The 16,683-nt window shown below is 40.4% G+C and overlaps 1 protein-coding gene across 1 annotated transcript in view; it reads left to right on the top strand.

The window, feature by feature from the left end:
• Positions 1 to 15,492, top strand: part of MAP1B (microtubule-associated protein 1B) — a 64,268-nt gene extending 48,776 nt beyond the window's left edge. Inside the window, 6 exon segments of the mRNA XM_009884271.1 lie at positions 673 to 813; positions 5,195 to 7,085; positions 7,088 to 10,280; positions 10,383 to 11,740; positions 13,892 to 14,130; positions 14,823 to 15,492. Coding sequence (XP_009882573.1) covers positions 682 to 813; positions 5,195 to 7,085; positions 7,088 to 10,280; positions 10,383 to 11,740; positions 13,892 to 14,130; positions 14,823 to 14,978 — 6,969 coding nt within the window. The 5' untranslated portion in view covers positions 673 to 681 and the 3' untranslated portion in view covers positions 14,979 to 15,492.
• Positions 15,493 to 16,683: the final 1,191 nt, after the last annotated feature.

Below are 16,683 nucleotides of genomic sequence, written 5' to 3'. Positions count from 1 at the left end.
GTGTCCATAGTTAGTGACCTCATGAGATTTGAATGGTGCATGTGACTGTAACTGAGTGCTTGGAGTTGAATTTTATGATTATGGTGAAGCAGAATCATCTCTTAAGTTTCTAGATGATTCAGGTTACAATGGAATGACAATCTAAATATGACACTTTTATATGTGATTTGTGACGGCTACTTTTCAGTGACGTTTTTGCAAGTGAATGGCAAGTAGTGCCGTACCCTGGGAAAAGAAGAGCAGCCTTCCAAAAACAGTCTGGCACGTGCAGTTGTCCCTCATTAGCACATGGGACACAGCTCATCAAGATTGTCCTGATACAGTGCTATTAAAATTCACCAAGAGTTATACAATGTATATGCTCGTTCACTGAAAATACTATTTTTTCATTCAAATTTTATTCTGTTCTGCTCCTTGGTCTTTTTTCCATGTCATTAGTTTGACTTATTCATCAGACCTCTCTTCTTGCTTCTTCTCCATCCTTTTTTCCCTTTTGCACCTTTCTCATTGTCTTCTGTAAACAGCGCTATAACTTGGTAATGTTTCCACAGTCCTGGGAGACTCTGGTGCAAAATATGTTTTACATTAAAAGAGATAACCCGTACATTCTCAGCAGAATTTAGAAACACATGGTAACTCCCATTATTGATGTTTTCCTCTCCTTCACTTTAGGTACGCTTGATGATCACAGATGCTGCAAGACACAAGCTCCTTGTACTAACTGGACAGTGCTTTGAAAACACAGGAGAACTCATTCTTCAGTCAGGGTCCTTCTCCTTCCAGAACTTCATTGAGATCTTCACGGATCAAGAGGTTTGTTCAGAAAACTGTCTTCCATACATTGTCATGTGATGGCAGAGCTTTCTAGAGGACTAAAAATGTCCCTCTATGTTGTTAGAGTTAGCATCAGTAGCCTGATGCTTATGCTCTTTACTCTTCATTATAGGCTTTCTGTCAGAACATTTATTTAATTTACTTTAGATCTGATGTAAATTGCTTAACAAAAGAATTATGTTTTAATTTGGGGAATTAAATTGTAAATTCCAGAAACAGAAAATCAAGGAAGCTTTTGACAATGGAAGGAGATACTGTCGTGTTTAAAATATACAGGTTGTTTATCTAAGGTGCACATACAAAACAGTGAAATTGATCTTGACACCAGGTTCTTGCCTGGTATCAGCTAAGTAATAAGTGACATTAAATAAGACAGAGGCTGTCTGCTGGAATAGCTGTAGTTTTTTGCACCACCTCCTTGCTTGGCTTCTTTATAGTAGAGTTTACAATTTGGCCAGTGTAATCTGTAAAATCTATGATTTCTGCATACCAAAAAGATAAGTATGACGTATACTAGTATTTAATGCCTTTTGTTTCGTGACTTGTTATTTTGCTGTCTTGCTTAATGTACTGTGTCTGAAAGCTCCCATAGGGCAGGAACCCATAGTAAACAAGTTGTCACACTTAATTTGGCTGCTGTGTAAAGTATATATTTAAATAAACTATACGGCTGCATCCCTAGGAGTTGAGCTTCCAAAATTAATTAGGAGCATGTCAGTGGACTGAGATTTGAAAGTTCAGCACTGAAAAGGCAAAGTTTGCGTGAGGTCTGGCATGACCTTATTGTATTCATTTGATCCTATTCTCAAAGCCTCTTTGTTCAGCCTGTGGTTGTAAGGTTGGGGAAAGAGCTGGATTCCTGCTCTCTGAAACATACGTGATGCCTAAAACTCACTCGCAGTTCACAGAGTTACTTTTTTATGAAATTGCAAACCCGAGCTCCTTGCATTTCTGGCTAATTAGCGACACATAATTACTTTATGACTACATGCGAAACCAGGGGCAAATCCTACTGTTACTGTTAGGAAGCGAAATCGTTGGCTGGAAAGCAGAGGGGTGGTGGTTGGCCATGAGTTACAGCCGCCGAGGCATTGCAGCAGTGGTGGGCGTGTAGGGCGTACTCCCGTGGGCTATGAGTAAGGCTGACTTGGCTCGTCCCTGCGGCTGGCAGCAAACTCAACAGCCAGCCGGCACGGTGCTTTGAAAGTGTTGGCTTCCAGCGTCTTGTTTCTGAAGCCTCAGGCTTTCACTGCTTCTACAAGATTTCACAAAAGCAAAGGAAGATCACATTTGCCATACTGCAGTCTGTGCATGAGACGTTTTTTAAGGGGTCCCATTTCCGGGAAATCTTTAGGTGGTCTACAAGTTGGAAAAAAGGTTAGAAAAAAGGGCTAGGAAAAAAGTGGTTAGTGCTTTTCTAAGTGGTGATGAGAAGAAAGAATTCCTGTGATCAGAAGAAAGAATTCCTGTGCTGTCCTGACCCTGGTGGACTTGGCAGTGTTAGGTTTATGGTTGGACTCAATGATCGTAAGGATCTTTTCCAACCTAAGTGATTCTGTGATTCCGTCAGCATGTAAGGCTTGATGAGTACTGTGTACAGGCGGTGTTTCTGGTCTCTGCGCTTTTTTACTTCACTGTACCAAACCTGTGGTCATGGGATGTGCTTACAAATAAGTAAATACCCTTTGAGGGGGCAGGGGGATACTCTTAGGAAGCCTAATCTAGAAATGCATCTGTAGCCTGCAGAACTCCCTGCAGGCAATGCCTAAAAGTGGTGTATTCAACCTCTCCTGTGCCAGAATATAGAAGATGTCCCATTCCAGTGTCTCTGCAACAACAGCTATCAGAGGAAAAACTTTCTTTTTACCTTTGTGGTCCAGAATAGCAAACAATCTTGTGTCCTCTCTGAGCAGCCAACTTGCTGTTTGCCTTCACAAGCTGTGACAAGTTTAAAACTTGAGAGTTCCTCAACAGATATCTCTCAGTGCTTGAAAAGATGATCAGGTTCACAGATACATTTGTTTTCTCCCAGAGTGACTTTGGATCCAGAGAAGAGAAGAAGCAGTTACATCTCTGTGTTATCAAATAGCGTAAGCAGTGGAACTGTTGATATCCTTGATGTCACCATTTGAAATGCAAATCCATTGAGGCCTTTTCTGGGGCATTTCTGAACTTGCTATTATTCCTAACAGATATGATATATGTCGGAATAAGTGTTCTCCAGCTTTTCATTGGCCTGTGCTACCGGTGGCTTAACACTGTCTGCATTATGCGTGCCAACATTTAGGAGCAAAGAAAGTCAGAATTTGAAGCAGAAACCCAAATATGATATAATATAAACTGGAAAGGACTAACCCCAAACCTTGGCCTAGTATATATTTATTAGCCCAGTGTATTGCCATCTGATTGTTTCATCTAGCCAGAAAATTGTCCCTACATGAGAAACAGTCTGTACTCAATTTATCTCCTTATGTGTGCAACAGACTTGATTTATTCATGCAGAGGAAGTCATCTTTTATTACTTTTGTTTCTCCCTTATAATGTATTTTGAACCCTGACCAGAGACACAGCATAAGGAGTATGCTTGAGATACTAAATCCATCTCAGAGCTGCGGTCTGTGCTGCCCTTCTCTTCTTATTTCTGCCATACAAAACAGGAATGTTTCTCCTATTTTCTTTATCTTTTATCATTTTCATCCTTTTCTCTTTTTATTTTGTTTTGCTTTGTTTTTTTCTTTGCTCCTTTTCAGACAAAGCCATGTCTGACATATAGGTGAGATTTATTTATACTCCTGTGAAATGGTGTGGATACTAAGTAAGGCCGAAAAAGGAGGATAGAAAACATTTATTTTCTGCTTTATTTAGGTATTGGTTGGACTATTTTTGTTTGGATAACAGCAACTGCATCTTTGTTGAGTTTTATTTTTGGTAAATGCTGAAAATAAATTATGCAACACAAAGAAAGGAAGTGAGACATACACACACAGAGGCCCAAAGAGATCTACTGCAATCAAACATCATTAATTTCTTATATATTCATTTCTTCTGCTGATTCAGCTTGTGGTCCAAGACTTTCAAATTATTCAGCTGTAGCGTAATCTATATCATCTTTATGAAAACCGTTCTTACAGCTTGAACTGATAATTGAGTCTCTGCAAAGAAGGTTGTGGTATTTTGCATGATGCTGTGCTGGCATATTTTGCACTGACATTTTATGTCTGAATTACTTCTTTAAAGAAGTTGTTTACATAATTTGGTGGTCTCTTTGTTTAGAGCAAGTACAACAGAAATGGGTTACATTTAACTTAATTGTCAGTAAAAACAAAAAAAAATCGAGTGAAAGTATCTGTGGAACTGGGAGAATGTGTAAAATATGTCATACAGTTTCATGTTAGTTTGTCTATGAATCTCGGACCATGAAAGACTATTTTTTAGTTCAGACTGGAACAGAACAACAGTTCTTCATACAATGACATAGAACAACTTGTTTTCTGTGCCTTTATTTCAGCAGCTGGTTTTGGTACTAGCATGTTATCAAATACTGTCAAAATGAATGGAGTTATTCTAAATTTCAACTTTTGTGGTTCATGAGTTTAAAATCAAAATAATGACGAGCATTTTTAACCCTAACACTTTTTTCCTGCCTCTTTCTTTAGCCCTGTACCTCATAATCTCAGAAATACAAAACTTGTATCTGTTTGCATTTCTGAAGCAATAACTCATTTCTTAGTGTTCTGAAAACTCTGCTACAGTCAGCCATGCTAATCTGGGAGCGGTGCTGGCTTTTCAGGAGCCAGCCTGCAGAAAGAACAGCAATAATGGTGGTATGGTGGAATATATCCTATCAGAGAAGGGGTGAGGAAGGTGACTGCCCTTGGGAGGATGCTGACCTCCTCTGGATTGCAGTTACTCTCTGCCTGTTAAAGAGAATGTGCTTGGTCCCTTAGATATTTGGCTGGCTCTTCTGGATGGACTGGAGCAGCAGGGAGACTCATGAGACAATGGTAGATATAGTGGCAGCTCTGGCAGCGTTACCCGCATGGTCCTCATACCCTCTCAATATAAAAGCTTGTACCATCCTCCTCTAAAAGGTGGAGGCGGGAAGGGGGAACCTTGAGGTGCTGTCATCCTCTGGGCAATAGGGACAAGGAATAATGTCCTTCTTTGTGATTAAAAAAATACAGTAGTAAACTAATTGTGATAACAGGTTCCTTTAGCTTCTAGGACAGGTACTCACCAGTGCAGGAGTGAATAAAAAAGTTTTTATCTGTCTGATCAGGAAATATTATGTTCTGACATTATTTGTCATTAAAAAATGAATTTACGTGCATCTTCTTGTGTTTTTGCTTTACAACCCTAGATTGGTGAATTATTGAGCACCACACACCCTGCCAACAAAGCCAGCTTAACTCTTTTCTGCCCTGAGGAAGGAGACTGGAAAAATTCCAACCTTGACAAACACAACCTTCAAGACTTTATTAACATTAAACTCAACTCAGCTTCCATATTGCCCAAAATGGAAGGACTCTCTGAATTCACAGAGTATCTGTCAGAATCAGTGGAAGTGCCATCACCCTTCGACATTTTGGAACCTCCAACTTCAGGAGGTTTCTTGAAACTCTCCAAACCCTGCTGTTATATTTTCCCAGGTGGAAGAGGGGACTCTGCATTATTTGCAGTGAATGGATTCAACATGCTTATCAATGGAGGATCCGAAAGAAAATCTTGCTTTTGGAAACTTATCCGGCACTTGGACAGGGTAGATTCCATTCTACTCACTCACATCGGAGACGATAACCTGCCAGGAATCAATAGCATGCTTCAGCGAAAAATAGCTGAACTAGAAGAGGAACAGTCTCAAGGGTCTACTACCAACAGTGACTGGATGAAAAATCTGATCTCACCTGATTTAGGAGTTGTATTCCTTAATGTACCTGAGAACCTGAAGAACCTGGATCCTAGCTTTAGGGTAAAAAGGAGTGTAGAAGAAGCTTGTTTTACTCTCCAGTATTTAAATAAACTGTCTATGAAACCAGAACCTCTTTTCAGAAATGTGGGAAATACCATTGACCCCATCATTTTATTTCAGAAAATGGGAGTTGGCAAACTTGAGATGTATGTGCTCAATCCTGTCAAAAATAGCAAAGAGATGCAATATTTTATGCAGCAGTGGAGTGGCAGCAACAAAGATAAAGTTGAATTCCTGCTATCAAATGGCCAAGAACTAGACATTCCATTATCTTACTTCACCTCTGTCTCATCCCTGATTGTGTGGCATCCAGCTAACCCCGCAGAAAAAATAATCCGGGTTCTGTTTCCTGGAAATAGCACCCAATATAATATTCTAGAAGGACTAGAAAAACTCAAACACTTAGACTTCCTTAAACAACCAATGGTTACACAAAAAGACCTAACTGGGAACATTGCTAGTCCGGCTGTGAAACAAGCAAAGTTAAAACAACGAACAGACAGTAAGGAGAGTCTCAAGCCTGCTGCAAAGACACCACCAAGCAAGCCTGTCAGAAAAGAATCTAAAGAAGAAACACCGGAGCCTGTGAAGCCTAGTCCAGCACTGGAAAAGCCTCAGAAGTTGGAAAGCAAAGAAAAAGCTCCAGTTAAAAAAGAGAAAACAGCAAAAGTGGAGACCAAACCTGTAGTGGCAGAAAAAGACATAACAAGTAAAGAAGAGCAATTACTAAAATCTGAAACCCCTGAAAAACAAAGTACAGATGTAAAACCAAAAGTGTCAAAGGAGAAGCCAGTGAAAAAGGAAGTAAAAGCAAAACCTGAGGAAAAGAAAGAGGAAAAAGAAAAACCAAAGAAAGAGGTTTCTAAAAAAGAGGAGAAAACACCCATCAAAAAAGAAGAAAAACCCAAAAAAGAAGAGATCAAGAAAGAAGTTAAAAAAGAGGTGAAAAAGGAAGAGAAGAAGGAAGCAAAGAAGGAACTAAAGAAAGAAGCTTCACCAAAGGAAGCTAAAAAAGAAGCTAAAAAAGAAGAGAAGAAGGAAATTAAGAAGGAAGAAAAAGAAGCCAAAAAGGACATCAAAAAGGTTCCTAAAGAAACAAAGAAGACAGCTACTCCTTCGACTGAAGCCAAAAAGCCAGCAGCAAAGCCTAAACCACAAAAGAAGGAGGAACCTGCTAAAAAAGAAGCAGTACCTGCTGGAAAGCCAAAGGAAAAAGGAAAAGTTAAGACGGTGAAGAAGGAGATCAAGGTCAGTGGAGCACAAGCTGCCCTTGCAGCCGTTGGAGTGAGAGATCCCTTATGTCTTCACCAGAGGATTTAACAAAGGATTTTGAGGAATTAAAAGCTGAAGAAGTAGAAACAATAAAAGAAACAAAACCTCAAGTTGCACTTATAGAAGATGAACTGAAACTCACTGGCACAGTACAAAAAGAGGCCTTCGAAGGACAAAAAGAAAAATTAGATAATGAAGGACCTGCCGAGTCCTCCGATGAAGGCATAACTACCACAGAGGCTGAGGGTGAGTGTGAACAGACACCTGAAGAATTGGAACCTGTGGAAAAGCACAGGGTTGACGACAATGAAAAGTTTGAAGATGAGGGAACTGGCTTAGAAGAATCATCTGAAGCAGGAGATTATGAGGAAAAGGCAGAAACAGAAGAAGCTGAAGAACGAGGTGAAGATGAAGAAGAAAAGACACCACTGGACAACACAAAAATGTATATGGAGGAAGCAAGGAAAATTGAAGAAAGTTCAGAAGATATGATGGCTGAAGCAGATGCTAACATTAAAGATGAAAAATATATTGAAAAGGCAGATTATGAGGCATCAGATGAACGGGCTGAGGAAGACAGGGAAGAAGCAATAGAAAAAGCAGAAACTGAAGAGACTGAAGAAGAGGAGGAAGACAAAGCAGAAGACATCAGAGATGAAGAGGAAACTGAAAAAATAGAAGCTGAAGAAGATTATGTGATGGCTGTTGTAGACAAAGCTGCAGAAGCTGGTGAAGTTGAAGATAAATATGGCCTGCTCATAATTACACCAACAAAACGCTCAGAGCCTCAGTCTCCAGCAGTTGAGCCAGCCTCTTCTATCCATGATGAGACATTACCTGGTGGTTCAGAAAGTGAAGCCACTGTTTCTGATGAAGAAAATAGAGAAGATCAACCTGAAGAATTCACTGCTACTTCGGGTTATACCCAGTCTACCATTGAAATATCCAGTGAACCAACCCCAATGGATGAAATGTCAACACCCCGGGATGTCATGAGTGATGAAACTAACAATGAGGAAAGTGAGTCACCCTCTCAAGAGTATGTGAACATTACCAAGTATGAGACATCACTGTACTCTCAAGAGTTTGGCAGACCTAAACTTTCTCCACTTCCAGATGCTTTTAATGGATTATCTGAAGGATCCAAAACAGAGGCCACAGAAGGTAAAGACTATAATGCCTCAGCTTCCACCATCTCACCTCCTTCTTCATTAGAGGAAGACAAATTCTGCAAATCTGCGTTCCAAGATGTATACCGGCAAAAAGAAAGTGAAATCCAAGGCACTGCTAAATTAGAAATCAAGGAACCTCATCAAGAAGATCTTGGTGGAAAATGTAGTCCAACCAAGAGTCCAGCTGACAGTTTGTCCCCTCCATCACCTGTTGCCAAAACACCACTGAGTGAACGTAGTGTGAATTTTTCGCTCACTCCCAATGAGATCAAGGTCTCAGCTGAGCCTGTCATCATTGCTACATTGCCTGATGTACATCAAGAAGTTGCTGAAGAGCACTGTGCAAGCCCTGAAGATAAAACATTAGAAGTAGCATCTCCCTCACAGTCTGCTGCTGGTAGTGCTGGCCACACACCTTATTATCAGTCTCCCACTGATGAAAAGTCCAGTCAGCTTCCCTCTGAAACCAGTGAAAAGTCAACAGATGCTCCTGTTAGCTTTGAATTCAGTGAAGTCAAAGATGAGTCTGCAAAACCCAGAATAAGCCCTATGGATGAGCCTGTGCCAGATTCAGAATATCCTATTGAAAAGGTTCTCTCGCCCCTACGCAGTCCACCACTGATAGGTTCAGAAACCACTTATGATACATTTTTGAGTGCTGATTTAAAGTCTCCCACCAGAGATTACATAAGTGCTTTGGGGGGGAAACCTGAAAAAGAAAAATCAGTTGTTCAAATGAGCCCAGCTTCTGAAGCCAGCACTGTGGGCCTTTTCCAAGAAAAACAAGAAGAAAAAAGCATGGAGTTTATGGTAATTAAGGAAGGCTTCAGCCTAGAAAGGAAAATGGAAGATACAGAACCCAGCAGCTCCCAGTCTTCACTGGCCTTGGATGAGCGGAAGTTAGCAGGTGATCTCTCACCTACTCAAATAGATATCAGTCAGTTCGGCTCTTTAAAAGAAGATACCAAAATGTCTATTTCTGAAGGCACTGTTTCTGACAAGTCTGCAACTCCTGTTGATGAAGTTATAGCAGAAGACACCTATTCCCATATAGAAGGAGTAGCTTCTGTCTCTACAGCATCTGTTGCTACTAGTTCATTTCCAGAACCAACTACCGATGATGTGTCTCCTTCTTTGCATGCTGAGGTTGGATCTCCCCACTCTACCGAAGTTGATGATTCCCTTTCAGTGTCAGTTGTACAAACACCAACAACTTTTCAGGAAACAGAAATGTCTCCATCTAAGGAAGAGTGCCCAAGACCCATGTCAATTTCTCCACCAGACTTCTCACCTAAAACTGCAAAATCAAGAATGCTGGTGCATGATCACAGATCTCCTGAGCAGTCAACTATGTCTGTAGAATTTGGTCAGGAGTCCCCTGAGCAGTCTTTAGCAATGGACTTTAGTAGGCAGTCTCCAGAATATCCTACTGTAGGCACTAGTACACACCATATATCAGAAAATGGACCTACAGAAGTAGATTATAGCCCTTCAGATATACAGGAGCCTACTTTTGCACGGAAGATTTCCCCTGTGGAGCAGTCATCATACTCTCAGGAGAAAGATATTTCAGAAATTATTTCAGTTTCTCAAATTGAAGCTTCATCCTCAACTTCATCAGCTCATACACCTTCCCAGGTCACTTCACCACTGCCAGAGGAAACTTTTTCAGGTGCTGTTCCACCCAGAGATATGTCACTACATTCTTCTTTTACCTCAGAAAAGGTTCAGAGCCTAGGAGAAAAGCTGTCACCGAAGTCTGACCTATCTCCATTAACTCCAAGGGAATCTTCCCCTCTGTACTCTCCTAGTTTTCCAGATTCACCTTCTGCAATCACAGAAGCCGTGTCAGCTAGTCATGCACCTTCATTGTCACTGCAAGTGTCCTCTGTCAAAGCATTTGGTTACCAGGATCCCCTAACAAAGCACAGTCCAGAACCTTTACTCAGCCCAGAAAAAGAAGATTCGGAGAAAAGCAGCAGGTCACCAGAAGAACTTAGTTATTCCTATGAGGCCACAGAGAAAACTACTAGGTCACCAGAGGATATTAGCTACTCCTATGAGGCAGCTGGAAAATCTGCTAGATCACTTCAGACCACGGATTATTCCTATGAGACAATTGGAAAAACAACTAGGTCACCTGAGGCCACAGATTACTCCTATGAGATGATTGCAAAAAATATGAGGTCATCTGAGGCCACCGATTATTCTTATGATATGACAGGGAAAACCACTAGGTCACCAGGGGCCACAGATTATTGCTATGAGACAACTGGGAAAACCACTAAGTCACCAAGGGCCACAGATTATTCCTATGAGACAACAGGGAAAGCCACAAAATCACCTGAGGCCACAGATTATTCCTATGAGATAATTGGGAAAACCACCAAATCACCTGACACCTCAGATTATTCCTATGAGAGAATTGCAAAAGCTACGAGATCTCCTGATACTATGGATTACTCCTATGAGACAACAGGGAAAACCACTAAGTCACCAGAAAGCATTAGCTACTCCTATGAGACAACTGGGAGAACCACCAGGTCACCAGATGCCATGGCTTACTCCTATGAGACAACTGGGAAACCCTCCGGTTCACCCGAAGCCACAGATTACTCATTTGAGACAACTGGGAGAGCCTCCAGGTCACCTGAAGCCACTAGCTATTCCTATGAAGCAAGCGCTTATTTTACTCCAGGAAAATCGTTAGCAGAATCCCGTCAAGATGTTGACTTATGCCTTGTGTCCTCTTGTGAATATAAACATCCCAAAACTGAACTTTCACCTTCATTTATCAACCCAAACCCCCTTGAGTGGTTTGCAAATGAAGAACAGTCCCAAGATCAAGAGAAGCTATTAACTCAATCCGGGGGAGCCCAGCCACCTTCTGGGGGAAAGCAGCAAGGGCGGCAGTGTGATGAAACTCCTCCCACATCCGTGAGTGAGTCTGCCCCATCTCAGACTGATTCAGACGTTCCCCCTGAGACTGAGGAATGTCCTTCCATCACTGCAGATGCTAACATTGACTCGGAAGATGAATCAGAAACCATTCCGACAGACAAGACAATTACATACAAACACATTGACCCGCCACCTGTCCCCATGCAGGATCACAGCCCTTCCCCTAGGCACCCTGATGTTTCCATGGTTGATCCAGAGGCTCTTCCTGTTGATCAGAATTTGGGTAAACCTTTGAAGAAGGATCTCAAAGAAAAGACAAAGACAAAAAAGCAGGGTACTAAGACCAAGTCGTCTTCTCCTGTTAAAAAAAGTGATGGTAAATCAAAACAAGTGGCTTCACCAAAGCCAGCCATAAAAGAGTCTTTAGACAAAATTTCCAAGTCAGCTTCTCTGAAAAAGAAGGAGTCTGTGGAGAAGTTAACGAAAAATATATCTTCTCCAGAAGTAAAGTCTCGAGTAGAAGAGAAAGATAAGGACACCAAGAATGCAGCAAATACAACAACATCCAAGTCAGCAAAGACTGCAACTACAGGTAAAGGCAGATAGCAGTTCCCCAGTGTTAAGATTTTCCTGTTTTAGTGAAGTCAGGTTGCCTTTATATCAGCTGAGAATGTGGTTTGTGGCAAATTCCCGAAGAAAGTCCAGGTTTTAAATATAAATCCAGCTTGAAAAGCCTGTATTTAAGTGTATGAAATTAGTTTTTGTAATCTGAGAAACCTGATGTGTCAGTTTGCTCAGAGAGTACATAAAATATAAAGGACTTAATACTAGCTGTCTAAGCTGTTAACCAACTAATAGAATTAAAAGTACCACTTTTGTAGGTGAAGTGAAATCAGTAGCAAAGCGAACCACTTTATTCATTGTACGAAACAAGTAGGCACAATTCTTTTAACATAAATTACTGCAATTTAACACTGTGAGAGTCAAAGGTACTATCAACCATTGGATGCTCTTACTACTTTGCTGGATTAATTATAAAAGGACTATTTAAAAAAATTGCAACAGTACTAAGAGCTCTTTCTGTGAACTAAGCAGGTACATCACATAATCCGGTTAAAGTCTTATGCCATCAGTGATGACTAAGCACACAGAAAGTTAATGTCATTTTGGATGACTGTTGTGTATTCTAAGTAGTAATAAAATATGAATTAGATTACTGGGGAGGCATTGTGCTAATCTGTTTTTTCCAGCAGATCTTGTTAGAAACTGTTTGGGGGATAGTTTGATTTTGCTGTTGTCAGGACTGATGTTCTGTTGAAAGCTTTTTTACAAGAAGCAGGCCTATGATTTGGTACAAACAAATCAGCATTCAACTGTCTTTAGCTTCCCCGTTTGAAGTGGTCCAGTGTTCCTTTCTCACACCATTGTTTGCATGTCTTTGTTAGTAGATGCATTTCAAAGCAGCAGTGTAGTTCCTCATGCTTTATGTTTCTCCAGCACTTTAGCTCTATATGATGTTCTTCCTTGTAGCATACTTCTCAGGTATACGCTAGAGCAGAAGACAAGGCTGTATTTGATAATAATATCTAAGTGTAAAATGTAATGTCTAATATTCTATCCAATGTTGGTATCCACAGTTCAGAAAGGTGTATCACAGATTTTTTTATGATAAATGATGAAAAAAGATTTTGTAACATAATCAATAGTAAAAACTCTCTAATTCAGGAAATCTTATCATATCATGATGCTGATTTGGCATATTGCCCTCTGATGAATGGCAGGACATGCTAGAGAACTGTAATGGGCTTTCCTGGCCTTACAGTATGTGACCCTAAATAGAGTGTATTGCTCAGATAATTGTTTACTAAACGTCATTCTTTGTAACAACATGAGAAGGCTGCTAGAACATAAATGGTGATCATCTGGATTAAATTACTGGTTGAATCCTAATTTTCAGTTCACATTATGATCCAGTGCATAGCAAAGGCTCCTTTTTTGGGTAGTATTTTTAAACTTTGAACTTCCTTTTGACTGAAGCTCTTCTCAGAAGAAGTACTATATTATGTACAGCAGCAAAAACATGCTGCATCCTACTTTTTATGATAAGTGGCTTATTTGTATATGCAAATAACGATCCAGCAAGCAAACAAACACTTATTCTCAGTTCCCTGAAGTAATTGCTTTACAATTTTCTCTGTCCTCCCAAGTTCCTCTTTGCCCCTATTTCTGCTCAGGTGTAGTATCTTCCTGATGCACCTGTAAGGCACCCAGCATATCAACAGCTACCATGTCTTGCTATGTGCTGATACCCCAAATCTCAGGACTGCTCCAAATCTGCATGGCTCCCTGTGTGACCCTAGGTTTTATAGGTGTGTACCTGAGACTTTCAAAAAGGTATACTTCTTAAACCAGAAAATAATACCACCATTTATTGAATGGTAATGCGATAATTGCAGCCCTGCATAGTAATTGTTGCATAATAGTAGTATATTACTGGGAAGGGTTCAGTGAATTTTTGGTTATGTGGTAGTAAGGTTCTACTGTATTATGTAGTTACAGTGATTCAGGTTTTTCCTCCCATTACAATTGCAATTGGGATACAACAAAGCTGGAACATGTCATTAGATGTAGGAGGGTAATGCCGTAATTGGACACATCTCACCTCAGCGGTTATAACAGTAATTAACTAATGGAAGATTTTAACCCACCTGTGATATATTCTTTTGTTGTTTGATTTCCAAAGGACCTGGGAATACTAAGGCGGTAAAATCCACAGCAGTGCCTCCAGGACCTCCAGTGTATTTGGATTTGGTGTACATTCCCAACCACAGCAACAGCAAGAACGTTGATGTTGAGTTTTTCAAGAGAGTGCGGTCATCCTACTATGTTGTGAGTGGGAACGATTCTGCAGCCGATGAGCCAAGCAGGGCTGTTTTGGACTCCCTGCTGGAGGGCAAGGCGCAATGGGAGACTAACATGCAGGTAGGCTCTTCACTAGTACCTTTGCCTGGAAATTTAATCTTCTCTGGGAAGCGACTACGGGAAGCCAGAGGGCCTCTGGAGTGGATGGTGGCTGCTGGGCTATGGGGTCCCCAGGCTGGGGGCCTCGTTTCACTGGTGATGTGAGAGAACACTTGAGTGAAGCACAGAGCTGCATCGCACTCAGGTGGTCCCCCATTTCTGGCCCTTCTGACCTGTTCCCCCCTCCAGCTGAGAGCTCGTTTACAGTGTCATTTGGCTGTTTCATCTTGTTACTACACCATAGATGGTCCAAGTTTGGAAACGTTGCAGTTTGTAAGTAGGAGAGAAAAGTGAATGTTTCATGGTTTATATGTAATCATGTACACTTGGAAACTTCATGTGCCTTTTCATCATGATCAATAAGTAAACAAAATATTTGGCCATAATCTGAAGAGCTATCAGTGCAGACTACAGACTGCTACTTCTCTGGAAAGCTGCATCTCAACACCTTACAAAACCAAGGTTTTATTTTTATAAACTACCTCTTTGCAGAAATTTTACCTTACCTACATGTTTATTTATTTCCTTTTATCCACCCATTTATTCAAGTATTTATTCCTTCCAAAAAGGAAACATACTTGTTGCAAGGGCTTCTTACAAGGATATTTTTCTTACCACCTGTTTCTGTTGTCCATTCCTGTTTTGTGTTGCAGGTGACCTTAATCCCAACCCATGACTCAGAAGTGATGAGGGAATGGTACCAAGAGACCCATGAGAAACAGCAGGACCTCAACATCATGGTTTTGGCAAGCAGCAGCACTGTTGTTATGCAAGATGAATCTTTTCCCGCATGCAAGATTGAACTGTAAGAATGAGACCATGTACCACAAGATTCAACTTTGTTTCCAGAAATTCTTCAGTTCGAAAACACCTTTTCTAAAAATTCAACCCATCTATTTCAACTGCTGAACTACATACCTGCCAAATGCTATACTGTGTCATGGTGATGCAAGTCACTAATATTTTTCAGTCTTTGCTGATTGCTAAGGGAAACAATAGTATTCCCATAGTAGGGTTCAAATTACTGTGAAAATACAGATCCAGTTTCAACTCCACTGAACGTTTGGAAACCATGCACTAGCAACCCCAACTGACTTCTGCCAGGTAGAGGCATTTGCCCTCTAAAGAAACACAAAGAGAGAGAAAGAGAGAGAGGAGTAGGAGGAGAAAGTAATAAATAATTAGACCTGCATTAGTCTCACGGCAATTGATGTATTGCTTACTGAATTCTGCTTATGCTCTCACTTGAAAATAAAGCTTTAAATTTGTATCAATCTGAGCTATCGCAAAGGGGATCCTTTTTTTTATAGAATTAAGTTGGCTGTAAAATAAAAAGAAACAGAATGTGGCTAGGAAGGGTTGTACAACCTAAATGCTCATCAGCAGTTTTCCACTTTGATTTGAGCTCTGCATACTGACATACCATAACAATCATAGGCCAAATATGCACTTAGTCTGCACCCCATCCAGAAGTCTGCAACCTTTCAACATGCAGAATTGTTGGTCTAAGGCATGCTCCCAGTGAAAGTCCACTCACTCCAGCCAGAAATGACCAGTCCACATGCTTGAACACCCATGTCCACTGTTGATTAACTGAAGCAAAATACCAAAGCAGTTGGGAGTACATACAGTAGACAATTGCCTTAGAAAGTGACTTGAATGTACAAAGAAACTTGATGCATTTATTTTTTAATGTCGAGACAGCATATTTATAAAACATCTCTGTAGGATCATAGTTACACCAGTAAAGAAGTGTGTGTGCATGTGTGGTACTAGAAACCTATCTGACTGGTCAAATGGCTTGGTGCTATGAATTACGTATGTTAGTTATGTGAATGCTTCATTGATGCACCTGGACAGCTCAACAAGACAAGGTGAGCATTTTTTTGAAAGCTTCTTTTGTACTGTGGAAGCAAGATTGAAGTGGTGTCCAGTATCAGAGTTACCAAACTTAGTGAAACATTCAGAATAATGAAAAATGTTAGCTGCGAGCCTGTACAGTATTCAACCTTCCTTCGTCTTACCTTATTTTATTTGTTTAATTTAAGAGTGAATATGGGAACAAATGTACAGAAAACTTTTTTTTAGTGCTGTGTGGACTTTTAATAGATGCATTTTTAACAAACATTTTCATTTACAGGAAAATGCAAAGAAAAATTTTTCAGGTGAAGGCAATTTTTAAGTAGTTTTGTAAAATAAATGAATAATGTTGTTTAAGGTTCTGGTGAGAATGGATATTGAAGTAAAATTTATTGAAAATAGTCAACTGCCAGTACCTTTTGGGGGGTGGGAGAGTGGGAGGGCACCCTGGTGGTAAAATTGATCTATTGATGATAATAGAAAATACGATTTGAAAAGGTGATTGCGTGATACTTACAAGGGTGTAACCTACATTCTCAACCTTCACAAGATCTTGAAAAAAGATAGAATAAGCAATAAGCTAAAATATATCTCCTCTCCTCTCCTCTCCTCTCCTCTCCTCCCATCCCCTCCCCTTCCCTCCCCTCGCCCTCC

This window comes from Charadrius vociferus, unplaced genomic scaffold (assembly GCF_000708025.1).
Source record: "Charadrius vociferus isolate BGI_N301 unplaced genomic scaffold, ASM70802v2 scaffold183, whole genome shotgun sequence".
Taxonomy (NCBI): Eukaryota; Metazoa; Chordata; class Aves; order Charadriiformes; family Charadriidae; genus Charadrius; species Charadrius vociferus.
This window is presented reverse-complemented; position numbering and strand designations above follow the sequence as displayed.